The sequence below is a fragment of the Dromaius novaehollandiae genome, chromosome 19 (genome assembly GCF_036370855.1).
Source record: "Dromaius novaehollandiae isolate bDroNov1 chromosome 19, bDroNov1.hap1, whole genome shotgun sequence".
NCBI lineage: Eukaryota > Metazoa > Chordata > Aves > Casuariiformes > Dromaiidae > Dromaius > Dromaius novaehollandiae.
In genome coordinates, this window is record NC_088116.1 from 9,368,923 (window position 1) to 9,395,903 (window position 26,981).

General features: G+C 43.1%; 1 protein-coding gene across 2 annotated transcripts; it reads right to left on the reverse strand.

Moving 5' to 3' along the window:
- UBE2G1 (ubiquitin conjugating enzyme E2 G1) lies at positions 1–26,981 on the reverse strand. 2 transcript variants are annotated; one of them, XM_064523426.1, is made up of 6 exons: positions 26,648–26,981; positions 11,281–11,383; positions 8,062–8,159; positions 6,891–7,069; positions 3,329–3,452; positions 1–1,183 (listed from the first exon to the last, which is right to left on the reverse strand). In XM_064523426.1, exons 1-5 carry the CDS (start codon positions 26,691–26,693, stop codon positions 3,366–3,368), a joined length of 513 nt encoding a protein of 170 aa, XP_064379496.1. In that variant the 5' UTR covers positions 26,694–26,981; the 3' UTR covers positions 1–1,183; positions 3,329–3,365. The 2 variants fall into 2 exon arrangements, with proteins under 2 accessions (XP_064379496.1, XP_025962987.1); XM_026107202.2 differs by lacking the exon at positions 26,648–26,981 and having other exon boundaries at positions 8,062–8,154.

A 26,981-nucleotide genomic window follows, 5' to 3' on the forward strand; every position in this document is an offset into this window, starting at 1 on the left:
TTATTGGAAAAAATTATATTTTGGAAGAACTCACTACAGAAGGTGACAGAATTCCAAAAATCAAATTACATGAAAATATACATCGCAATTTTCTTTGTACATTAGGTGAGGAAACTCTGAAGTAGAAGGCAAAGAATATGAAGGGCCACAGAAGAGAGAAAAGGGATAAGAAGGGAAAGTATTTTTGATACCAAACCCAGAAATTAGTCATTTGAAAGCCTACAGATGTGCATGCTTGAATTCAACTTTGAGAAAAAACAAGCTTCCCCCACACACACCCCGCCCCACAAACAGGCAATGAGAAAGGCAAGAAAAAAAAAAATCACCCAGAAAAAGCAGCTCATCCTATCTTGGACTAACTTAGTCAACTGAACTTCCAAATGAAAGCACTCAAGTCCTTTGGAAGGTAAAAACCCAGCAGGCTGCTTAAGGGTGCTCCATGGCCAGTTTTATTGCTATACCCAATTCAAGAAGTATGTGCAATTGGGTTTTAAAAAGGAGGGGAAAGAAAAAAAGCACCTTTGAGACTACAAAGGTCATTGTAAAAGAAGACACAAGTAATTGATAGCAAATCCTTTCAGGGTTTAATTAGGAAAATCTTAAAGTCTGATGAGGGAATAAGAGGGAGCACATTTCCAAAAACCAAAAGAGATACTAAACTTTAATAAGCAAGAGATTTTAATTAAGCCTCAGTGGGTCAAAGGAAAATTAAGTGGAAAAAAGTCTTTATCCTAATTGGTTTTAGTTTGACATGCTTCACAAGTTTTTTTGTTGTTTTTTTTTTGTTTGTTTGTTTTTTAACTGATAGGAAACAATGAATAGGGAGAGAAAAACCTGCTAAAATCTTTAGAATTTACACGATTCTTATCCTAACTACAGACAGCATTATTTGGTACAATGTGTATTTGTGGATGTACATGAACAGTATATATATTATCCGGATCATGTTGTGCTATGTACACATCTTTACAATTCTTCCTGAAGGTTAAAGCAGTTCATTAGATTTCAAAATGCGTAATCATCTTGTGTTGGCACTTGTTAGGCTCTTGTCAGCATTGATAACTGGCATGTTTTATTGCAGCCCAGTTCCAGCCAGTGTTTGCCAACTTGTAACAACAGAAGTCCAGCAATAGGTGGGTAGAGTGCAGGAAAAAAAACAGTGCCATGTTTCTCAATTGAAGACCTACAAAGAAATCAAATTAATTAAAATAAAACCCCTCACAATCCTTAATTATTCTAAGACCTTAAAAAGTGTTTCTGTTCAAGAAATATACTCGATAGTTGTTCAGGAACTTTACATACCTCTAAATAGAAGATGCATAAATCCAAAATCGTCACCTGAGACAGATTTGAATTAGTTCAGCGTACTGTGTAACTGAGCCCAACTACCACACTTTTGAGCTCCTATTGCTTTTAAGTTACTTGTCAAGTGCACAGTATATAAAGTTTTCATCACTCACACTTAGTGCAAAACACTTGAAGGTTTACTACTGAAAGTTTTTATACATCATTTATTGTGAATGATAGATGCTGATTAAACAGCAAAGTGCAGTACCAAATGACACAGCAGTGCTTTGTTAAATACCACAGCTACCAAAACAGACTGTGCGCATTTGAAACCCACTATATGGCCCCTTCTCATCCAACTTGTCACATATCACTTACTTTGGAGGAGTCACCAAGACTTCAAAAAGATTCTGCCTTCCAGAAATCAATACCTAGTAGCTGTGATGAAAATGCTTTCACTACAGCCAACTTTAACATGGCAACAGAATTAAGGTTAATTGAGGATATTCTGGAATGTTTCTTGCAACTACTCCTCCTTTCTCTAAAGGAGAGGGAAACTTTCAGCTGTACTAACAATTCTTACACTGTAGTTTTGGACAGTTGCATAAGAGATTCAGTTCCTTTGCCTGGTCTTTTGGTAAATACTAAGCACTTCTCATGCTTTCTCTAGACTGGAAAAAGTTCATTTCAATCAAAGCATTTCTTCAGAAAAGAGATACTACAATACTACTTTGTCACAAATAAAGCTTTTTTTTCCAGACAGAATTAATTCTTATAGGAGGAACTATCTCCTATACCACCTTGGTGAAGAAAGGACAAAGAAAAAGTACCTAGCAGGAGCACTGAGCAAGCTGTTTGCGTAGTTTGGACAGTACAACCCCACTGAATTATGGGCAGTGCCATATCCCCCCCTCCCTCCCACTTTTTGTATGCTGAAGCTACCCAATACATATGTTTTCAGACTTCTCCAAATGGGGTCAGAGTATTTTATTTGCCAAACCAACCACTAAAAGAGGGCAGCGTCAACATGAAGTTCTGTTTTGCTTTGAAGAGCACAGGTAAATCTATTAGCTAATTGAGGACATTAATCTTGGTGTGCTAAGGAATACAGTGAACAAAGGATAGGTATTTAAGGGCCACATTTTAGTACAGAGGTTTCTACGAAAACTTACTGTAAAAGATTCCTCTATTAAGAGGACGAAATTGTTCAAGTTACAGTAAATACCTTGAGTCAGGAGCTCATTTTATCAGGCGGACATAAGGTGTAAATATGATCCATCAGCTATCCTAAGGACAAAACTGGTAGAGGCTCTCAGATGTGCCACAGTTCAGTTTTCAAGCAGAATCTAGCTGTTTTTCTGAAACTGTAATTAGACCTTTCCCAGGAACAGTAAGTTATTTGGGGGCTGTCAAAGAGAATACAACCTTTCTTGATATCATCCATGGGTAGTATCTCAATTCATCCTCCTTGATATCCTAGCAGGGGGTTTTTGTTTGTTTTTAAATAAGAATTCCCATGGATACTTGAAGCAATCCTTTTTAAAAAGCTTCCCAACAACTTCCCCAAAACCTCAGATAAAGCCTGCAAGCAACGTGCCACCAACACCTGCAAGAGAAATTCTACATATATGAACTTGAGATAAGACAAACTAGATGCCTTTAAGATTCAAACAAGTAGTCTTCACAATAGTTAATATGAAGGAATGAGTATTCCCTTTTTTTATAGCCCTAGAAGTCCTTAAGTACTTAATAAAGCAGGATGAATATTGCTGAAGAGAACTTCAACTTCTGAATAGTTTAAGAATACTAGTAAAGCTCCCCAGTGTAGGCAGAGGGGGCTGTTACTGCACTGCAAGTTCTTAAGTATTTCCTTAACCATGAAGTCTTTAGTATAAAATATAGCCAAGGAACTCCACTGCAACCAAGCTGTTGAGAAGAAAGGGTTTTTTTTTCATTTTTGGAAAAAAGAGCTCAGCAACACTTATCTAATCCAGAAAATCCTCAACTCAGGTAACTGACTCTACTTTAAAAGGATACTTACCCTGAAAAAAGTGAAGCTACTAGCTGCTGAATAAGTGTCACTCAAAAGCAGTTTCTTGGCTTTTTCTTACACAGCGGGCAACTTTTCTTTTGAATTCGCCATTTCTGTCTTCTCTCCATTCTTTCTGTAATGGAACAGACAACTTTCAGATGTCAGTGCGATAACAATATACAAATTCCAGGAAGAAACTTGGTGTTTATGTTTCTAGATACTGGCCATCCAATCAACACTTAAATTTCTTTACAACCATTGAGCTAGTCACTAAATACCTGTGACATTCATGCAAGTTACCCACAAGACAGCAAAGACACAGCCTAGCCCCCTCCCCCCCCATCATTTTGGCATTCTTCCAGACTAACCTGGTGGTTACAACCCGTTCTCAGTCTCAAAGCTGAAATCCATTTATTTCAGCTTGCTCTAGAAGCAACAGTCTATAGACCAGAACCTATTCATACAGGTTATAAAAGCTAACTTTATCCTCTGCAGTGATGAACAAAGGCACACAGCAACTTTTGTGGAGCCAGTAATTATTCTGCAATTTTTAGGACAGTTTCAATTCCCTTTCAATCTAACCAGGACACTCCAGGGTAGAACTGCAGAAGTCACACTATTTAGAAGAGATCTAGTGTCCTTCAAAAAGGAAAACCTCTAGTTAGATATGACTGCAAGATATTGGCTCCATGAGGAAGATCTTAACAGAATATTCAGAGACTATCCCCATATGCATATTGTGGCAGGTATCCAATTTTAGAACTGCATAGATGAAGAGCAGAGATAAAGACGAACAGGAAGATTGGCAAGACAGGTAAGTCTGATACCATGGCACAGCTCCAGGTTCACCACAAACCCACAAAGAAATGCAGTCAGTTTTAAACTTTGATTTTGTACCAGCTTCACGAGGAACTCAAATTAAAGTGTGGGAGCATCACAAAATGTGACTAGGGTTGATGTGTTGGACACTACCTTACAGTCAGACACTGAAGTGGCGGAGGGGGGAGGGGGAAGAACCCATTAGTTCATGAAGTAGGTTGTACAGACGTTAGTTTTTGGTATAAGCAATATTTGCATGCTTAGTTTTTTCCTGAAGTAACATAGCAGGCAAAACCTTTTCATCTCCTGTGTGGGGTGAAGGCTGTAGCACGTTTGAGCCAGAGAAGATAGTGGTAGTTGATACAGCCTAACATTCACCACCTTGAAGCTCACCTAGCCACAGCCAGTATCTTGACAAGCCCAGCAGGTTTTATTTTTCTAGCTAAAGCACAGAAAAGGCTACTAATTAGTTTGTTCTCCTTTTCCAGCAATTAATACAGCAAGCATTTGGTTCATTGGATGGAGACACAGGGCAGTTTATGCAAGAAGGCTTAAGGCCAAGAACAGCTTTGAATTCACGCCTTCCTAGCTTCAGATACTTGTTTTGTTTCTACCTTTTAGATTTGTAGCTCTGCGAAACAGCGTTCGAAATTGAATGGCAAGTGATGTTCCCAATTTGACAGCAACCTCTCCAAAACTCGGGTCATGAACTGTTCTATTTGCCTCTGGCAGTGTCTGTTCAGGCTCCTGTCCCTTGTATTTTTCCCCACTCCACGAGACAGCACTCCAACATGCGTTGTTCAGTTTTCTATGAAGCAGGTATTTTACCCCCCTCTGCTCTTATATTGCTGTGGTCACTAGCATCCATTACATTACTGATGCCTTAATATCGTCCTCAGTCAGAGATGGATTTAAGTTCTTGGTCCTTCAAGCTGGGGTAGGGAATGCTGTGTTTCCTTAAGACTTTTTCAAATTTCACCTAAGGCTCAGAGACCTACTCACCAGTGGGTGAACTCAGGACTCCTTTAAAATACATAGCTTTAGATATAACATCTATCATACAGAGAGAAAGTCACCCCTGCAGTACTTGGCAGAGAGCAGGGGTACAATACAGGAAAAGACTACAAAAAATGAGATGCTAAGAGTGATAAGCATAGCTAAAAATACAAGCTTTCTCCTGTATTAGGTCAACAACATTCAACATACATGAGTTTGCAAGCAGGAATTCTAGTTGTACTTTTAGCATTTCATTAACAGCTTGCTCCTCCCAGTATTCTCAGGTTGGCCAGCAGGAAACTCGCGTCCTGGATATTTGTTTCCACCAGTAACATGACACAAGAGGGGACGTCCAACACTCACAAGAATGCTAGATGAGGACTTCTTCACTACTACTTGCTCCCCCCTGCCCCATTAGGTTTGTTTTGCATGAGACTATTTCCACCATTGTTTTTCAGATGAGCTTGACCACCTTTGGAAATACTAATAGCATTGTAGATCAAATGCTTCAGGAAACTAAACTCCTGCCCACTTTAGGAAAGTGAAGCTAGTTCAACAAAGCAGGTTAACATGCTTCTGGAAATCCTCACACCTTCCAATTACCACTCCCCTTTTCCTCACTCTCCCAGGGCCATTAGAAACCCCCACAAAAAGAAAACACCCACAAAATAAAACTCCTAAGCTTCTCTAACAACACTGCATGTGTTAGTCTTTGCTGAACTATATGCCAACAGTAATCTAAATGAAAGTAAGTTAGCACATCTCAGCACTGATAACTCTTCCCTCCCCACCAAACACCTATTAGTCTGCTATTCTGCTATAAAAGCAGCTCTTTTAGATAATCAAAAAAAAAAAAGCATTTATGCAACCTCACAGCATAGGCCACACTCCAGAAACACTATGCTGCACGAAACATTTGTGTCTCCCTAAAGACAGAAGTCCTCACTGCAAATTCGCTTTGGTTTTCTGACTCTAGTCCATGCCATTCTCCCCACTCCTTAGCAAGGCACTCAAGCCTAGGGTAATGCTTTCTGCAGAGCTGAATGGTCAGATGCCCAACAAAACTTTCAATTGCATTCTCAAAGTACAGATCTACAAAGTCAAACCCACAGCTTTAATCTAAGATTTAATAAGACTGCTTTACAGAGGCAAATGCAAAAAAAGTCGCAACACAGTTGTACTGAGGCACCCCACTACATTTTCTCCTTCTGTTCAAATCAATAAATCAGCATCTTAAATAATTTCTTAGACAATTTTTAATACACAAGTAAAATACTGGGAATCAAAACAGGTTTTAGACTGTATCAGCTTCTGCATCTAAACTTAACAGCTACCAGTTCCAACAGCTGTATATAGCTACACAGGATTTTACACAGCCAGCTTCCTTGAATTTTCTAACATGAAAGGAGCTAAAACTTACCCGTAGGTACCCTGTGAGCACAAGTTTACTCCAAATAAATGCATTACTACATAGCAGAAATTAAACCACTGCCTATGAAGTTTGACAGCATCTTTACCTTGTAGCCTATATGAAAGAAATTTAAGTGTACTTCATTAGTTATACAAGGACTAACTAGCAATTATGTTTCACAGCACATGGGCTTTTCTCAAATATAAGATAGCCTTAGCTTAGTTATAAAAGATTCTTCCAAAAATTACTGTACCATTTGTCGCACTAGAGGCAAAACTCTGTAGCAAGGAATTTAGCTTTCTATACCAAAGACCATTTGCAGACCAAGAAAAAAAAAAATCTTACCGCTGCATCAACATTAGCAGGAGAATCACCATTGGGATCCGCCAGCATAGAAATTACACTAATCATTATAGTTTCCACTGTGTGAATGGGAAGCCAGCGTTCCTCAGGTTTTTCATAGCCATATTTGTCTTCTCCAGGCTCATGAAGAATTGAAATGCAGACATCACCATTCTTGTCGACTACAAAATAGAACAAAACATATTTCAGTAGTGACCAACATGTTGGCATTTCTTCAGGCTAGTTATGGAACTATTAACCTTCACTCCAGCTAGTCTCAAAAACAAGCTGGTGAAGAGACTTTATGAAAAAGGAAAGTAATTAACTGTTATGGAACTTAGTCTCCAAGAAGTGAGGTTTAATCAATTATTCTGACCTAGCCCTTTTATTTTTTGGGGGGGGGGGGGGGGTGGCAGAGGGGGACTTCTAACACCAGGCTACAGCTTGCAAGACTATTTGGATGGGCTTCCACTACAGCATTTTTCTGGCAATATCAGCAAATCGGAGGGTGACCTTTTTTCATCCCATAGCAAAAGCATCAGCTGGATATTACTGCAGTATACTGGAATATAATTTAAGTTGCTGGAATTGGAATCTGCCTGATAGGTATTCTGATATTTCTAGAGTTGAACTGACACAGTATCAGAATACCCTCAGTTCTTTAAGATCAGAGCACTATGCTGGTCTCCTCACAGCTTTCCATGTCTGCAGCTCAGACCTTCCCACCTATGTCCAGCGGCCCAGAAATAAGTGAAGCGTTAGCAGGAACCATCTTCAGAGGGGCTAATAAGATGCTGTTACTTCATGCTTCACTGGAAGACAAACCTGGGCCTTCTGTACTGAACCACCAGATCAGTAATACGGTAAAATGAAGTACTTAATGGTATGACAAATAGCAGCTAGAAAATAAAGTTTCTCCTCAGACTAGAATTTTGCATTACACATAGAAAAACACCTATAAAGTTACCAAGAATTCAGAAAGCCAGTAAAAATACTTTAGGAGCAGTCACTCAGAGCAGAGTTTTTAAAGACTCTGCAATGGTTACTACCTCTTTTTGAGGTGAAGACAAACTAAATGCAGAGTTTCATATTTCTGGCCTGAAAATAAATGTAGAAGTCTTTATTCACAAGATTTCTTTATCGCAAAATAAACTGAAACTTCGGTATTTCTTACCATTTGGGTGCCAGATTTCTGTGATGAACTTCATTTTTGGCGGCCTCAGTGGATAGTCTTTCGGAAAAGTAAGATGAGCCTTGAAAACACCACCTTCACTGGGGAATCAAAAATATCTTAGTAGAGTTTCTTGTAAGCTTGAGTTGAAGGCTGGAACTTAATGATGCATCAACATCTTCAGGTTCACCCCTTGCACAGCTTAACACCACACTGGTAGTTAACAGTACCGTTATCTTCATATGTAACACAGTTTCTAGATTGAGGTCCTTTCACAAGATACTGCCAGTTCCCTAACGCTTGCTTCTTTTTTAGAATTAAGATGATGTTCCAGAACAAAAGTAAATTCAAAAAACTGCACAAGAAATCTGCCATCTGGAGTTACAACTGAAGTTTTTTTCCTACTGCATTTATTAACAAGAAAAAAAAAGTAAAGGTGCTGCCAATAACTCCCCTTATAGAGACTAAAGTATAGCCCAGCAGATACCTGCTTGTATTCTTCCTTTAGGACACCGTAATCAGTTCTCATCTCCTGGTATCAGTCTGTAGCAGCAAGCCTCAACAAAAAATTACAGCAAACTTTTTCTTTGCATCTCTAGCACTACTTTTTAAAAACTGCCAGTACTACCTTTTCAGCACTTTGCTAGATGGACTCAAACATGACAGCAAGATGTTCCGCGTTACAGCTGCCCACTAAGCTGGAGAACAATACTAAACAATAGATATCCAGTTCTCAAGTGGGAAGCACATACTTAACTGAGGCAACTGACTTGATTTAAATAGTGAGGTTTCAATATCTGGGAATATTCGCTTTTGAGAAGCGTGAAGGCCTATATTAAAAAGAAAGTCTTGTAACATTTGCCCTATCACTGTCTTTTCTTGTAACTGAAGTTTATAACCAAGTTTGAAATTGCAGCAGCACAGATTATGAGAACTGGAACATAATCACTGAAGAATGCAGTGTGAGATGCAGTGTCGTATGACAAGCCACTCCTCAGTGGCCACACACACAAAAGAATTGTGGTAGGAAAGAAAGCTGTTCAGTGCATTTATCTTTTCTGTATTTGTAGAGGAGCAGGAGCCAGTATGCAAAGCCCACAGGCTACTGAGAAAACAGCCGAAGTCTTACCACCAGCGACAAGGAAAACATGCAATTCCAGCAAGTGTCTCATCTTAAAAACAAACAAACAAACAAACAGATCACCAAGTCTAAATGACTTGGCACTTGGAAGTAGGCAGCTGAGGGGATCTGAACCAATAGCATTCATTTTCCACAAGTTTCCGAAAGGCAGGCAGTTTCCAGAGAATTCTTGTTCCTGGGAAGGTTGAGAATCCCAGAAACAAGACTGGCTGTTTTAACAGCCGTACTAGGCAAGATAAAGGAGAGTTAGATTACAGTTGTTGATAGCTCTAAAGCAGTAAGTCTTTTTCTCATAATAAAAAAGTTCCTCCTTCCCTTCTTAAAGGAGCAGATCTAGATAATAAAGCTACTGGGCTGTATGGCATAGCTGGTTCCCCACATTTGACAACGGCACATAAACACAGATCTGTAGCTGGATACACAGTAGTAACTAGTTAAAGTGCAGTTGTCATTTGAGATGTCAGTGACATTTTTAAGCAGCATTCCCAATACATTAGTCATAACAGAGCCATTCACCAAGTCCAGTCTTTCTAGGTAAATTCAGAAAAAAAGTGGAATGAGGAATGAGGAAAAAAAAAAGCTGATTCCCTGGTTAAGTTAAAATACTCTGTTCTACTGCCACAGTAAAATGGAGCAGGAAGGACGGACTCACTGTAATACTATCTTGGAAAGCAGTGACTAAGGGCTGGAACAGCAGACAGCTTCCTAGGTAAAAGCCTCAAAACAAGCTCAGCAACCTTGGGGGGGGGGGGGGGTAAAACCCAACAAGTAAATACAAACCACCACACACACTTCCATACATGCTACTGCAATTCTTAGATATCTGAGTAAAAAGCTCAATTAGAAGCAGTATGTCTTTGCTGACAGTATTAAACAGCCATGAAAATATAATGGCTCCCTACTAGACTGTTCAAAAGAGGTCACAGAACCAATTGAGAAGTTGGAGATCTGTCTCATGAAAGACTTGATGAGCACAGTGTAGCAAGTTTGAGAAGCAAAGCATCCGATTACTGCATTTAAGTACTTACGTCAAAGCCTGCAAACAAAGGTACATGACAACTTGATGTTGTAACTAGAATTGACCTCAGGTAAATGCCACTAGAAGGCTTTTTGTATCAGTAATTTACCACTGGAACAGCGTGGTGAAGGAGAACAGTTCGGCCTTAAGAGGCACACTTTAAACTGACCTCTTCTAGGTGTAAAACCTTTCCCAGGAGCTAGGATAGATGATTATATAGAAGCTCTATGATGAAGAGACAAATCACTCTCTCAATTAACTAATGACTTTGCCCACTCCCTGCAAAGAAACAAATCACACTGTATTTCTGGAGCACTGTGGTACGTGCATAGCTGCATAAACACAGCCAACTTTAAGTCCAGGAACAGAAGTGACTATATGAACTTCATGGTTTTGTGTTCAAATTCCGATCAGAGATCCCAGTCCGTGGGAACAAGAAGAGTTAGGATTTATTAAGTTAAAGCTTTTTCAAGCCGACTGTGCAAAGTTTCCCAAACAATTCAAATTTGATCAACATTAACGCACCCTTGGTCACATGGGAAAGCTCTCCTTCAGTGAATTATCAATTATGGAGGCTGACATGTCTTGAATTGATGGAACTTCAGGCTAATTCTATGGCCTGCTGCAGCTTTACAACTACACCCCTCTATTGAGTATTTTCCTGTAATTGCCAGCACTAAGTTGGAATGGTTTAAATTTGTACTAGTGGCTAACCTAGAACCTCACAGCAATAAGAAGACAGCAGTCTGAGTACATCTGCCTCACTTAAAGGCACAGAAAACAGAAGTTGCCTCTTAGCATACCCTATTCTTTCTCATATCTACAGCAGTACACTAAGCGATCTGGGTTGCATTTTCCCCAGGGTAGTAAAGCAGTTTAGAACTTCTACATAGCAAATTCAGCTATTTACAGATACTTTACTAGCAACAGAACAGCATTACCTAACTTTGTTATCTATAAGCTACTCGGTATGGAGACGTAGGTTAGCTTCTGCTCACTTAGACCGAACTAGAACTAGTAAATTAGAGTTTGCTTAAGTTTCTGTACAAGCAGCAGTACTTACTATAGTGTATCTGGAGGACCAATAATAAGGACTTCCCATCGATAAAGATCATTGTCATCTATTAAGCCCGCTGAAAAGCCTTCCACTGGATTTTTGTTGAGCTCTGTGTAGAAAAAAAATTTAAGAATGACTTTAGGCGTCTATGATATGCATTCGCTGTTTTTCTTCACGTCTCTACAGGCAGCCAAAAAACAAACAGAAAAAGCTCATGATTTGCAATGATTTGGTGCCTACTGACGGACTTAAGGTCTGCATGAGTATCCTGAACTCCCTACCGCATACAACAGCGTATTGTCAGAGTGGAGACACACGGGCTAACTCTAAAGCCATTTGCCAAGTACATCATGAACCAAAGTTCACTGTCTCAGAAGGGCTGAAAAACAGAACTTGGGACCCGAGGATGTGGACTCCTGAACTAGCTACCAAGTGTCTGCAAGTCAAAAAACACAAGATTTTCTACAATTAAAAATAACATACTACAAGAACACTGAGGAACCAGATCAAAATATATTGTATTTTAGCTCTGAGAGGAGGAAGAAAAAAAAACTGAAGAACAAAGTCACACCATATTTTTAAACTAACATCCTGCTTCCCTTAAATATTTTCAGATCCTAAAAATCAATCATTTAAGACACGTGCCCAGGGCATTTTGAGGATAATGATTCCATACGCTCTGAATAGTTCCTAGAAGGTGGCAATTCAAGAGCATATGAAAAGAAGCTACTAAGAGCTGCTCTTTTTTCTTTTAATTAAAAAATAGCTTTATCCACCAGTGATAAGCAACATAGGCTTTTCAGTTACTATAGGCTACTTTATACAGTTACCACCAGATGGAAAGCATATCTGGAAATCGCTATGCAAAAGTCAGACTTAGTTGCAGACTCCACTAAGCTTGTTTGGAGCCTGCTCCAGTGAAAGCAGCAAGATTTGGAAATAAACAGATCAAACGAGTTCTGCCCAGAACTGAAGTTACAAGAGAGGCGGGGGGACAAGGGGGGAGAGGAGATGTCTTTTAACCAAGAGCTTCAAATCGAAGAGAAGTTTAAATGCCATAATGATACCAAATTGAAATTCTTAATCTAACATTTAAACAATATGTACAAAGTCCTGAAAAATCTTTTATATGTAGGATAGGAGAAGGGAAGAAGTTATTCTTTCAACAGGTCATTTTTTTTTCCGGCTAGATTAGGGTTTTTTAGAATTACTACCACACTTATTTTAATTTGTCAGCCATTATGCAGCCACTACTCTTTAAAGATGTCAATGTATGCTTCCGCACTTAATCTATACATTCCTCCTGCGCAGATTGAATAGAATGAGCACAAAATGCCACTCTTGCTAGGCACTACATTTTGGAGGTCCTTAAAAGGTCCTCGGATACACCTCCTCAGTTCAGGAGAGGACTTCACGTCCTTATGGGAAGAAGGCTACCATCAAGTCCAAACCAATCTGCCAGTAAGCCTGCAGATACCACGGGTCAGTTAAGAATTTAACCATTCAAAGCACGGTTCAAACAAAGCCACAGGAATCTATCCAAGCCCTAAGCCTTTGAATCCAAAGCAGGGGAGAGACAGGGATGACGGTGGGAGTCCTCAAAGGACAGTCCTGAACAGGCAGACGACAGGAATATTGACTTCGCTTGGCCATTAGTAATTCAGAGTCAAATGCGTTGGCAGCTGGCTCTTAACATACAGTGCAATATTAAGAACCAAGAAAAAATTCATTGCCATGGGGGTGCACTGGAAGGGCTTTTCTTAGAAGCTACTCAGCAGTCGTTCAGTATTTCAACTGACCGAGTCAAGTATTCACTCTCCAAGATGCAGGACAGAGAGAACAGATGTTCAAAAATACATATATATATGTATGATTTGGACCAACAAGACAGGGCCTGAAAGGACAGGTAATATCACAGGCTATTTAACCAAGACAGAAATTTCAAAACCAAGTATAACATGACCCCACTTCTGCTAAGCAGGCCAGTTCTCTCCTCACCCTCTGAGGTACAAGAGATGCTGGAAACAGCAGCATGAACTGGAGTGACAATTCTATTTGATTTTTGGTGACAGGGACAGAGAGACTAGGTAAGGGCATCACATGACACCAGAATTCAAGTTTAAAAGTGGCTGCCGCTGGAGGGGCTACAGACCAATTCACATCTCCGAATATTATGCTTCACCAGCCCCTTGCCCACTTCCCTCCTGCAGACTTCCCTGCAGCAGGGGACATGAAAAGTTCTACCATGTTACACTCGAGTACATCTCCTTTTTCATGTATAATCACATATACATTGTCTATTGTTTGTGCAAAAGAGGGTTTTTGTCCTAACCTCTGTAAGCCATCCTTCTGATGAGAACATTTGTATTACAATAAAGCCATATTTTCCTCCTTTCCCACTTTCCTGTTTCTGTTACCCCGAACAGCAGGCATCCAGAGTAACAACAGCTACTGACATTGGCAGAAAAAGTGCAAATTCTAGATTTAAGTATCTCACCTTAAGATTTCCAAACTTGCTCTTAGGTCTCAAAAAAGAAAAAACAAAAAACCCACCAGGCTCCCTCATTCCTACATTTCCACAGGGAGAAAACTGTTTATGCCAAGCTGTGTGCAAACTGTTAAAACTCAAGCTGCTCTCAGTTAGCTTCCCTACTGCTTACTAGTTATCACTTCTCGCTGATAAGACAATAAACAGGCCTGTCAAAGTTCAGATTCTGGAAAATTCAGCCTGCTTCTGTCTATCCAGATACACCACACTATTTTGAAGCCCAATATGCACTTTTTTTTTTGATTTGTGCTATTTTCATTTCCTTTTACATCTGCCTCAGAATAAGAGCTCTTCCTTACCCTCTAGTCCTTTCACGCATTTTTCATATCGTTGGTCCCAACGAAAGCCAACTCTCATTCTGACTCACGCTTACGACCTTGCAGCACTACATTGTAAAAGATCTTGTGAGAAACAGTAAGATTGCTGGATGCCAAATCTTGTAATGCAGAAAGTCTGTAAACTGTACAGAGGGGACTGCCAATGACAAAGTCTTCAGATACAGCTGCTTGGTGACACTCATGTTGCCCTATACACCAAATTATGGAGATACTGCTTTTACTGGAGATAGCATTATTCTCTGCTTATAAGACAACAGCTTTTCGTACTTTCTTTTCACAGTAGCAGTAGCTGAAGCATAGCTCAAATAGTTACTGCTTACATAAACCCTGTAACTTCAGATAAAACAATGCTTTAAGCTCAAGTCACCTGTCCTGCAGCATGGGTGGAAGCTCAAGCACCTTCTCTAGCAGAATTATAGAGAATAGCCCCTGGGAAATTATACAGATAGTCTGGATGAGAGAGCTCATTTAATGCTAAACTGAAGACTGGGGTGGGGGGAAAGCAACTCACTCAGGGAAGTTTTGCACTGCGATGTGGAAAAAAAAAACCAAGCCATTCCCGTCAGCTGCTTTACCCTGGGTAGCTGTAAGCTGCTACTTGTTAAAGCTTGTGAATGCTGAAGCCTAGTTTAGCTTTGGGTTTTTTTCCTCTTGTTTTTTTTGCCCCTTTTTTTCCTCCTTTCTCCTGGAATATCTCTGGATAGTCTGCAATGCTGCATAGCAGAAAGGTTAGCCAGTACAAGTGCTCATCTCTTCATGAGTCTCAACTCAGGAGTTAGTGAAACCTTTATCCAGCTCCACGTACCAAACCCCCAACAAACAGAGTGCTACAACTCTACGGCAAGAAAGGAGCAGATGCCCTGCACTGGACAGAGCCTGCTGCTAGGCCAGCGGGCCGCTCTGCCCGCCGACCGGAGCCTCCAGCGGCACTGACCCTGCCTGCAGGAAAATAAGCCACCTGCTCTTCGTGTCTGTCATTCCCCGCCAACTACAGCAGTTAACCACTTGCAGGCCGAGCAGGAGGGCTCCTACACGGACACGTGGATGAGTACGGTTCGTAAAGCAAAGGATCCAACTCCCCGCCACGAGCGGAGGGGCGAACAAGCTCTTAATGCTGGTCTCCTCTACAAAGCCCTGCTGGAGAGAAGAGCTGGCATATAAGCCCTAGGAAAGCAGAAGCCTCACACCTATGAAGAACCATATCCCTCAAAGAGTTGTTTTTCAACTTTTACTTTTGAGGTTTCTTTAGCTAAAGATACTGTATTTTTTTTGCAGTATAAATCTGAGTATGTTGAAAAATCCCCATCATCTCCGTTCCCAAATTTAAGTGCAACTTTCTTGCCTCTATTATATAGTATGCCCTATGGCCAGTTTTCTCTGCATTTGAGGGCTTATGTAAGAGAAGTGTTTCTTCCCAGAAAAAGAGATTCTTACGTTTGCTCCAGAAGCAGTGTCAGGTAGAGCCCTCGGAGCTCAAGCAGCAGCTGACAGCTACGGCAGCACGAACCTGGGTAGGTGCCAAGTAGCAGCACACTGGGACGAGAATCCTATGGCCTGCTTATAAATTATTTAGACATTCAGTTCCTTTAATCCCACTGCTGAATCTATACCCGATTTGGGAGACATGGAGGACTACAGGCCCCTAATCCAGCAAAGCTGTTTAAATCTAGAAGAGATCTAGCTTTAATGGCTAGCTTCCCACATGATCTGGCAACTCAACACCACACTGCTGCTCTGGTGGTTTAGTTTTCAGGAAACCAGAACTAAGTTACTGTTGCCTTAAACTTGAGCCAATACAGTACCATGAGCCGTGCTTCCAGTTTTCAGTGTTTAGTTTACACCAAACTACCAATGTTCCCACACTCACTAAAACTGCCTTTATATAAGCCAAGAGACTTCCACAAATCCAAAAGCAAAACAGCGTCAACAAAAGTGACTAAGCAGAAACAGCCCCATGGCTGCATGCAGCAGCTATGCACGGCATCTCGACTTTCCAGCCTGCCGCTTCAGCCGGCCAGCCACCGCATCTGAACACTTCAGAGCACTGTAAGTCGTACTGCAGAAGAAAGCTTTCAAAACATAAAAGCTTCTATAGTGTTTTTAAATAGCAGCCTCTTCAGTAAGTTAGATACAGCTTGGGTTTTGTGCAGCCAGTGGATTGAGTTCAGGGAAATAAAAGCAGTCTGAGCAGCCTAAGCCTTAGTTAAGGCTACCGGAGAAGTCATTAGCCATCTACCAGTCACCTCCCAGAACCAGACAGGAATGGGCCATACCAGAAGCTGAAGTAAAACAGGTTTGTTTCTTCCTTGGTTGCCCTTTTGCAAGTCTGAGCACTAGTCCAGAAGCTTCTGAAGTGTGCATATACTGAAAAGCATCATGCGAGATTCTTCTTCTGTACACCATATAGTTACATTACTTAATTGAGGTCAGTTATGACTTCCAGGACTTTCCCTTCTGCTACATACCCGGTTCCAAATCTTTCACTCTAGAAGATTAGGGTTGGGTTACTGTTGAAGCAACATGATCTCCTTGCAGAGACATATTCCAAGAGCACTCCATGTTATCTACTTTCATCATGTTCTGTCTTGCTCCACAAGCTCATCCAAAAAGCTTTAGTTCAGCCAAAACAGCAGATATGAAGGATGTACACTCCCGGTAGCCACTTTGGCAGTGACAAGCAAGATAGCAATTAAAACATGTTAAAGTCTTAGTCTCACAAATGCATTTCTAATTATTTTGGAGCCAGACCGAAGTAGTAAAGACAAATCTGTGTTAAAAAAGGTCTCTATCAAACAGTTCAGTAGCTGCTCTAGATTTGGCCCTTAACATTAGCCTAGTAACAAACCAATTTCTGATACTCTGCACATCACCCTCTGTTGATAACAGCAGCGTTACAGAACTCTACAAATCTACTTCTCCTCTCAGTTTAGAGACTTGGTAGGGAACGTTGTATGATTAGTGTTAACAGGACAAGTTGCTCACTGACATTTTCTCAGTGCAGTGAAACACAGCTTAATGTGTGCTGCTGCATCACCATGTTTTGCTTGCTCAGTCTCCTCAGTTATACCAGTTCAGCCTTCCAGGGATCTGCATAGCGAATCAGGTTTTGGAGGGACAGAGGACAAGGTGGTTATTGTATTTATTTATTAAACCAAATCAGTTTCTTAGTCAAGTTCACAACTCGGCTCCACAAACTAGGCTGCAAAGCACTAGCCCTAGTGAAGGGGCAGAAGCTGCTGAAACTGCTACAAGGGGCCTATAGATGGACGCTATAGTGCCAGAGGAACATGAATGGATGCAGACTGGGATTCTTTCACTACTGAAGTGCCATGTTATTCTAGATAAGTAAGAATCAAGTTTCCTGACTATATATATTCTGTAGCTCCGTATTTGCATGAGCTGTGGCTTACTTGAAGCCAGACAGGCAAAAGCTGACTCCTAACATACTGAATGGAAGCTTATGGGTCTTCAGAGTTGTCTTGGTTCTTGAGACATTCCCCATAGTCCCTTAAGTCCATTGAGGCAGCCACTGACGGACACTGTCAATGTTCCTTCAGACACCTATCTCAAATTAAAGGTCTCGAAGCCAGATCTCTCATGTAAACTCACAATTAGATCACAGATATCCAGCTACCTCTGTGACCCCACAACCCAGTTCACACAGCTCATAATCGGTTCCCACACACCATCTTACCTGAATCCTAAAGACAGGCAAGAAGAAGGATGACCCACTGAGACATGTTCATTCTGTAGCTCTCTTCATACACAGAGATCTTCTATGTACAGTCACACCAGTCCTTTTGCAACATGTCACACTTAAGCATAAACACAAGGAAGGTCTCTTCCCCCCCCACTTATATAGTTGCTATTACAGAAAAATCTCTGCAAATGAGTAACAGCAGAGAGCTGAGTATCTTCCAAGCCCGCAAGTCTTATCTCAAGATGTTCTTTTCCTGCCTGAACTAGCATGCACAGAACACTGAAAATTCAGATGTTTTCATCAGTATATTTTGTGATTCATAGTTTTGTTTAAGGTTTTGAAATACTTATACTTCCAGAATTAAGACTTCCTCAGCAGTAAGTTCAGAACATATGTTAACATTAATATTTGGTATAATTTTGGTAGAAATGGAGAAAAAACTGTTTCCTGAATTGCCTAGACTGCTCAAAACATGCTTCCTGCATCCTATCACACCAGAGTCTAGCACAATTACACCACTTGATTAAAAAAAGAGATCTGTAAAAACATCCCAGTAAAGCTGATGGGGGGGGGGAAGAAGGGAAGAGGTAAGAGGAAGGGAAGAACCAAGAGTCAAGAGGAGTGTAGGAACCCTGACTAAGTCCATGCTTGAAAGGAGGCAAGTATCCCACCAGCTAACGCTCAGTGGTTTACCCAGAGAGTGATCTACTGCAAGGGGCCACATTCGTCCATCACACTCAGTGTAAGAAAAGTGCTACCTTCTTTTTTGCCCTCAGTGTCCGATAAGTGTTTTTGTTGTTAACAAGAGTCAGACAAGTATTAGGCCGGTACATGATTCTGTCTGCATGCGAGATGGTCACAGCCTTTAGCTGACAGAGATCTAATTAGGATAAGTAGTTCCCTAGACTCCACTGATTATCTCATCCCAAAGCAGATGTCAAAAACAGGTCAGAAGACTCACTCTCTGTAAGTGCTTATTTCTCTCACCTAAAAAGGAGCCTAGAGAGCTACAGATGTCTACAGCACACACTGCTAGAATTTGACACAACAAATGTCATCCTAGGTACCAGTCATATGAATGTAGTTGACTCTAGTGTAGGTAGTAGAAAAGGTTATAACAACTTCTTTACAGCTGTTTGCAAACTACCAGTAACTTAAAGTTACAAAAAAATAAGTAAAGAAAAGTTACCATCCAAGTATCTTCTGAGTGGCCATAACATGCATCAGTCATAAAACATGACTCTTGAACAGAACAAAGTGTTCTAGCACCTGTATGTGGTTTACGCACAGGAATGGAATGGGATTCCAAGACATCCACTAGAAAATCTGCGTCACAAGGCTAAGCCATAGGGAGATGCTAACATCTACAGACTTTGCCAGCTTTCCCCATCGCATGCTTAAGTGGTGCAAATCACAGACACTTCTCTGGCTTGTTTTCTCTTGCTTGTAATATGAATAATAGGTTTGCATATCCTAATTTGAGCTACATGGTTATTCAGAACTGGTTTAAGACATTCATTTTCTCTTTGACTCTTCATAACTTCATCTGTTGTCTCACACGTGGTGCTGATCTAACTACAATGCTAGCCAGCTTCACATACTAGATATTGTGATGAGTGCATGAAAATAGTTTTCCTTCAAGTGACAATTCACATGAAGAAAGACTGAGTTGCTGTTACTATCACCCTAAACCAGTACAAGTACTGCTAACATTCACGCCCAGGAGAGCAGTTATTTTTCTGGAATCCTATTTCATTTAGATTGCTATACTTAGTGTTCTTACAGGGGCTGGATATCTGATCTCTCTTCCAGCTGATCTGCCTTGGATCCAAGAGCGGGGGAAGGAGAAGAGAAGTAAATATTCATATTTACATTTGCAGAGTAGCCTAGAGCTCAGACCTACTAGATTCCTGAGGTGAAAGATATTGCCAAGACCAGTCCTCTGACAAATATCCATACACCACTGAGAACTGAAGCACAAAGCAGTTGCAAAGCAGTTGCAAAGCAGTGACAGTGTAGGTCCACAACCTGAAGTGTTGCCCAGATTCTTTTCCTTTGCTGTCTAGATTCTTCGCTGGGACAAAAAGCAGGCAGAGAAGAGGCACATGCCCTCTTCTTCTCCCAAAGCACCCACTCTTCCTTCCCTAGGCATCTAACTTTCTACATTCATTTTAGTATTTGATTAGTCCGTACTTTCAGAACAGCAGAAAGGAGATGCCTTTCAGTTCCACTTGATCACCCAGTCTTTTTGATGGAAACAAAAAGCTGCTTTTTTTCTTTTTTTGGGGGGGAGGGGGGAAGGGAAATCCTTCCATGCTACTCCATACCAGCACTTCTTGGAGTTCACTTCTGGAGAATATCCCCTGTGCTTAAAGACCATCACAAACCCCAGCCTTCAATGCAGCAAACAAGAACATCTAGATCAAAACAGAGGCTGCATTAAACACATTATCAGAAGAAAATTTAGCAGAACACCTTCGCTAGGCAAACAACTTTTACCTACAAAATTTAGATTCTCAAACTGTTCAGAATAGCAGGGCTTGGGAAAGAATATCCAATATCTAACGCCAAAAGAGACCAACGATCCTATCTTAGGTGAATGTGCATGTAGTGTTCCAAGTCTTTCTTACGTTAAGAAAAAAAAGGAAGAGTCAAGGCAGAATCAGTTGTAATTACAACAGATAGTTTTATTTGAGGACTTTTAACTATACTTGGTTCATCTCAAATCAGTTTTAGACCAGAAAAATAAAAAATACCACTATGTCAAGTCAATCAATTTCTCATTGTTTACATTTCTGTAGCAGATAGTTCTTTAACACTAAAGTTAAAATCATTAGCAACAGTAACATAAGGCAAAACGGTTTAGTAGAATTTGGATGATTTAATAACTCCAAATAATGATCTTATCAATAAATCAGGAATTCTAGGAAAGTATTTTCACATAGGTATTAATTTTACTCCATGTTTAACAGCCTCTCCAGCAGTATCCCCTCATTCCAGTACTCTCTAGGAGAACAGAATAATCATTCTGTCAGATCCAGATGTGTCCATACTTCAGTGCAGCTTACAATGCCTAGTTTTGGGGGAGCAGAGAAGGAAAGAACTAGTTTATAATCAGCTTGGTTCTCTCCCCGAGAAGTTAGTACACTGACTTAACCAGAACCAATTGGCTGTTACTATATCTAATCCCTTAAAGAGCTGAGCTCATGAAGTAGATTTTTACTGGCAGGCAGCTCATCCTGTTCAAGCAATTGGTCAAGTCATCAAGCCCCGTTGTTTTATATTTAGCTTAACCTCACTTTCCAAAACTGCCAGCAGCCCTGAACTTTTGCTCTGGTGATTGCAGCCATAAATACTCTTTTCTTTGGGGAGGCAGAGTTCAGCTCTTTCAAGTATTCTTGTTGCATGGATAACCAACATGTGGCTAGCAAAGTTCACCACAAGTCACGTTCATTACGTTATTTGTAGCGCAACAGAAATTCAGACTGCTTGTACTGTTCAGTCACTGTAACAGGCACGTGTTTCAGTAATGATGTTATCTATAAACTCACTGTGAGCAGGGTAGCTTTGATGCTTCTGTCAACACATCCTCACAAGAAACAGAAGTGTCTTATCTGCTATAAGGGGGCCCTACGCTGCAAGAGTGTTAAGGTAAGTGGTACACACATGCTAGACATCTAAGCATCCCAAAAAGCATCAAAGCAGTGAAGATTGTTGAGGGTTACCTAAAAATATTAGGGATTCCTTTCTAAAAAGGCATTTAAGTTTGACAAGTGCAGGACCTTGGAGTCTTAACAATTCAGGATAATACAGAATTTCTGGTCAGACAGACCAACCTCTCCAAGGGGGCAAACAGAAGACTAGCATCAACTTAATACTTCAGATCAGTGCCACGCAAGTGATTACCTTGCTCTAAGCCAGGAAATAGCCAGTACACAGCTGTAACCAAACACTTATGCCACCAGCCAACCAAGGAGATATGCCATCTCAACTTCGATCTGCGAAGTGATCTTAATTCCATAGCTCCCTCAGAATTTATTATTCAAGTATTTTAAACAGAAATCCTATTTGATTGCCAGAAATTCAGCTAGCTTAGTGTTGTACTATGAGATTTTTCCACATAAGAAAATGAGGATTGTTGAACTGTCACATTAAGTATTTAATACAGTTTTCCAAGTTGTTAATTTTTAACTAGACAATTTTGCTTTGAAATAGGAGCTGTATACACTTTAGATTGAAATACTGCTGCATTTCTCATGTTTGAAAAAGGATACCAAAAACCATACTAGTACTTGAGTTAAAGAACATTTTCAACACAGTAAAACTTTGGCCAACAAGGGCACAGCTATTCCCCTGTTTTCAGCAACCTATGTTTATGTTAACGAGAACTTGCACTTCTGGTTCCACTGTGCTCTACCGATTTAACTGCATCCCCTCTACATGATTTTGCTATATGAAGGAGACAAGTCTGCCTACTCTAACAAGTCTGCGTCAGCACGGATTTGGCAGAAAAATGAAATAAAAGCATTTAGATAAATGCCTCAATCTGCAAAACTCTTGGGCTTGACAGATCTGGAGACCAGAAGGGTAGCTTTAAACTCTCAATTGCCTCTCTCTTTCTCTTTTTAGAGAAAAAAAATCAGTTTGAGGGCTTTAGGGAGAATGCAGTTCACCCCCCCCTTTGCAGGGGGGAGCAGGTGAGGGAGGGACAGACAGACACTCTACTTACTGATCTAGTGCTATGCTGACCTACCTAATGTAGACTTTTAAGTGCAGAGGCACTTCATTCTTATTTTTCTGTACCTTACCCATAAGGGAAAAATGGATGGGCTACAACTTCAATTTCATATTATTACCCATCCATATCAAGGTGTCTTTCTCCTTCGAAGAGAAAGGGCCCACAAGAGGAGATATGTTTACTGGATTTTAACAGATTTCCAGGAACTGCTGGATCTTGCAATTAAGTTTGAGGAAAAGCAGCCATTTAGCTCCACAGACATCCATGCACAAGACCCTCCCTTCAGCCCCCAGCCTGTGCTCTAAGTACTAATGCTTGGACTGGCTTTGATAGTCAGAGACCTCCACTCGGCAGTTCCTTTACAGCCTACCCCCCCCCCAAAAAAAACCCCCAAAACACAACAAAAAACCCTACCCAATGTTCTGACTGCCTCAATTTGAACTGCTCCTGTGCCTAAAGGTTGGCAGGCACATTTAGATACAAGACAAGTTACTATACATTTCTTAGGGATATAGGTCAATATTTCACTTGCAAAGGAACTGAAGCTACTTCCTATTTAAAAAAAATTAAATTGAAGTTATATTTTGAGAATGCCACTGAATGTCCTCTCTGTGGATTATAAGCATCTAGAACATGCTGCATAATAAGACAAGCATGTTGCATCTATGGTGCTGTGGTACTAGTTGCCTGCTGAAGTTGCAAGTCAGCTTGCTCCAGACGAGTGAGAAGTCTGTCTTCATACACTTACTGGAGCAACTTGGGATTGAGCTGTCAAGTTTCCTTAATGTTTTCCGACAAAACCCTTGGTTTTAGGTCTGACAACCAAGAAGGCCTTCCAATCTGACCTCCACTTTAGAGGAGTTTTCATAATAATAATAATAAAAAAAAAAAAAAACCTTCATTAAAGTGCCACAGGCCATAGATACCTATTTTCTCCATAATGCCTTTATTAAGAACCAAAGCATACAGGAGTCAGAACAGGTAACAGTTCTAAAAACTGCTGCTTTGCCTTTTTTTCTTCCCTTGTCATTTTTCCTACCCTCTTAATGTTAGAAATACCCATCTAATATCTCCTCATCCATTAGAGAGTTGTTATACTCAACTGCTCCACCATATTTTGGGTTTTAGGTCCCCCTTAAAACCTCCCTTCCCTTCTGGATGTCTTGCTCCAAGTCTAACAGCTCCGATTTCAGATCTCTTGTGCTTGAGTAACGCTACTTTGGTAAGCGAGTGATCCAGAGCAATCTAAACCAGTTTAGATCACACAACTCACCTCTACCACCTGTTCACTGTCCTGCAAAACCCAACCACTAGATACAACCCAGTGACTCACCACACTTGATATAATGCAAAAGCTGCATGTAGCAGAAGGACTGAACTATCAGCCCCATCAGGAGAAAGAATATCACAGTGTTGATTTTTGTTTTGAGGTAGAACAAGTATTGTGGGTGTAAACAAAGAGACACTTTGGAGCAGCTCAGACTTGGAAGAAGACAGCCAGCAGTAGGGAAGGAAGATCAGACATCATGAAGCTCAGTCTCTGCATTGCGACTTCAAGTAGCCTGCCATCAGAAAAAGCAGTGTCAGAGTCTAGTTTCAGCTCAGTTCAGATGTTACCTAGGTTATTAAATATGGAAGAAACAGGTTTCCTTCTCAGGTCAGTAATTATTCCAGCCAGGACTTCTGAAGAGTTCAAGACACTTCAACACCCACTACACTGAACTATGCACACTCACAATCACTTTTAATACAGTTTCAAGGTTTTTTTTTAATCCATGTAGAAGGATACCAACAGCATTAACATTACTTAGAATAGAAAAACCCACAAAATGGTTGTACATTACATGCAAAAGGTTGTACTTGAGTCAGCACAGTTGAATCAGTATCAGCAGTAGAGGCAACTGGAAAAGCTTACCAGTTTTTACAACTGCATATGAAACCTTCAGAAGGGAGCAAGCAGGAAGATTTGGGGGTTAACTTCTACAAGCCTAAGATAATCTACAAGCCCATCTAGGAATCCAACCACCGTGTGCTCACAGAAGGTAATAAGACCTCAAAAGAGAAAGAGGTAGAAAGGGAGAAAGAAATAAAAGAACAAAAGCAAACAAAAAAATACCACTACACAACAGGAGCTGACAGCTAACCCTCACTTTTTGTTATGGGAAAAATCCCAGTAACTAGAAACAGACAGCTGAGGAATTATATTAAGTTACCAAACACTCATTTTTACCAGATTAGAGAGCAACTGTTTTACACTATTTCTTACATAAAAAGATCATTTATAAGGAAGTGAAGCTTCGCATCAAACATGGCCCAGAGCTCCTGTAGCAAGTCCATATCTATCGCTGCTAGCTTACCTGAGCGTGCGGACACCCCACTGAACGCGGTAACAACTTCTGTGGTTACTAAGGCATTGAGAGGCGTGCGTTCATGTTCAAGAGCGCAGCCACAGTAAGTATGATAAGCCTGCTCAGTTTTTTGTTTAAAAGAACGTCACCGTAAAGGGATAAAAGGATTTCCACGCTACGGATGGCTACGTTAAGTTGTAAACTTACTGTCACCAACTGCAGTTAGAGGATGCGTCTGTTCGCACCTCAGGCCCTGCCGTGTAGCTGGCTATCCCTGGTTATGTGATTTTGCCCCCTCGCTGTAACGAAGCGCCGTCCTCCGCCCGCCGCGCTTCCAGCCGCACTGGCGATGCCTCCGGCCAAACCCGCCTCCGGGAGCCCCGGGGCCGCCCGGTGACCCCGGCTCTGCGCGGCCGCTCAAACTTCAGCCGGAGCGGCGCCGGCCCCGGCCGTAGGTACACCTAGCATTGCCTTATCTGGGTATGAAGCAATTTCCACGCCGGGGACAAAAAAGGCAATCGGATCTGCCCAGGGGCCAGCCCCGGCGGGGCGCTCGGCGCAGGGGCGGCCCGGCCGCGTGGGCTGGGGGAGGGGGGGGGGGGGACCGGCGGGCTCCGCTCCGCGCCGCGCCCGGCGCCGGCTGCCGGCTCGTTTCTCTTTAAACCTGGCAGGCAGCGACACATGGAGCCGCATTGTGCGCCCGCCGCCGGGCGGCCCCGCGCCTGCGCGCCGCCGGCCGGGCCGGGCCGAGCCGAGCCGAGCCGAGCCGGGTCCCCGCGGCGGCGCCGGGCCGGGACAAAGGGAGCCCGGGGGGGGGGGGGGGGAAGGGGGGGGTCGCACCAACGACCCGGGAAGCGGAGCCGGGCCGCGACCCCGCTCTGCCCCGGCGGGCCAGGCCCGCGGCACCGGCCCTTCCTGTCCCCGGATCGCCAACTCCTCCTTCCCGGGCGCCGTCCCGCCCTCTCGCCCCGGCAGAGCCCCTCACCCCTCCCCGCAACGGGCAGCCCCGCTCGGCCACCCCAGGGCCCGCTGCCCCCCCTCCCCCCCCAGCCCCGATCCCGGTGCTGCCCGGTTCCCCCCCGCCCCCGGCTCCGGCTCCGCTCCCGACAACAAAGGCGAGCTGGTTCCCCGACCCGCCGCCGGGCCCGGAGGGGAGGCCGGGGACGAGGCGCCCTCCGCGGCACGGCAGGGCCCTCCGGGGCGGTGCGCGCAGTGGGGCAGCCTCACCGCAGGCCCGAAGCGCCGCTTCCAGGCAGCGCACACCTCCCCCCCCCGGGGCGGTTCTCGGTGGCTGACAGACACCCCGCGCCCCACCGAGCCCCCACGCTGCGGGGCGGAGAAGCGCCTCCGGCCTCCCTTCTCCCCCCACCGGGGACAGGGCCGCGGGGAGGCCGCCGGCTGTGCCCCCCCGCCCCAGCAGGCCGCGCTCCGCCGGCGGGACGGGGGCAGCGCGGGGAGGGCTGCCGCGGGCGGCCTCGCACCCCTCCCCCCGGCAGCGATCGCCAGGCCGCTCCCCCTCCCCCTCCCGGCCTAGTTCCCTCAGCTCCCGGCCGGGAGCAGAGCGGCGCGGGGGGGCGTAATCTCCCCTTCACCCCCCCCCCCCCCACGAGCGCGCGCGCGCCGCCGGCCGCTGCCCCCTCCCCCCGCGCAGGCCCCGGCCTCCCCCCGCCGCCGCCGCGGCTCGCCCCCCCCGCCCGGTACCTGCTAGTTGTCTCCGCAGTAGCAAGGCGGACTGGAGCTCCGTCATTCTCCCCCGCTCTGCCCGCGGAGGGAGTCCCGGCGGCGGCGGGGACGGCGCGGCTCCTGGTGCTGCGAGCGCCCGAGGCGGCGGCGAGTGGCCCTCAGCCCGCCCGCACCGCGCCCCGCGGGGGTCTGGCTCCGCGCCGGCCGCCGCCACAGCAGCAGCAGCACGCAGGGTCCCTGGCAGGGGCGCGCGCCCGTGGCTCCGTGCCGCCCTCCTCCGCCGCCTCCTCCCCCCGCCCGCTAGGAATTTCACTGCACTCCGGGCCGCGGCGCGCAGGCGCACTCCGGCCCG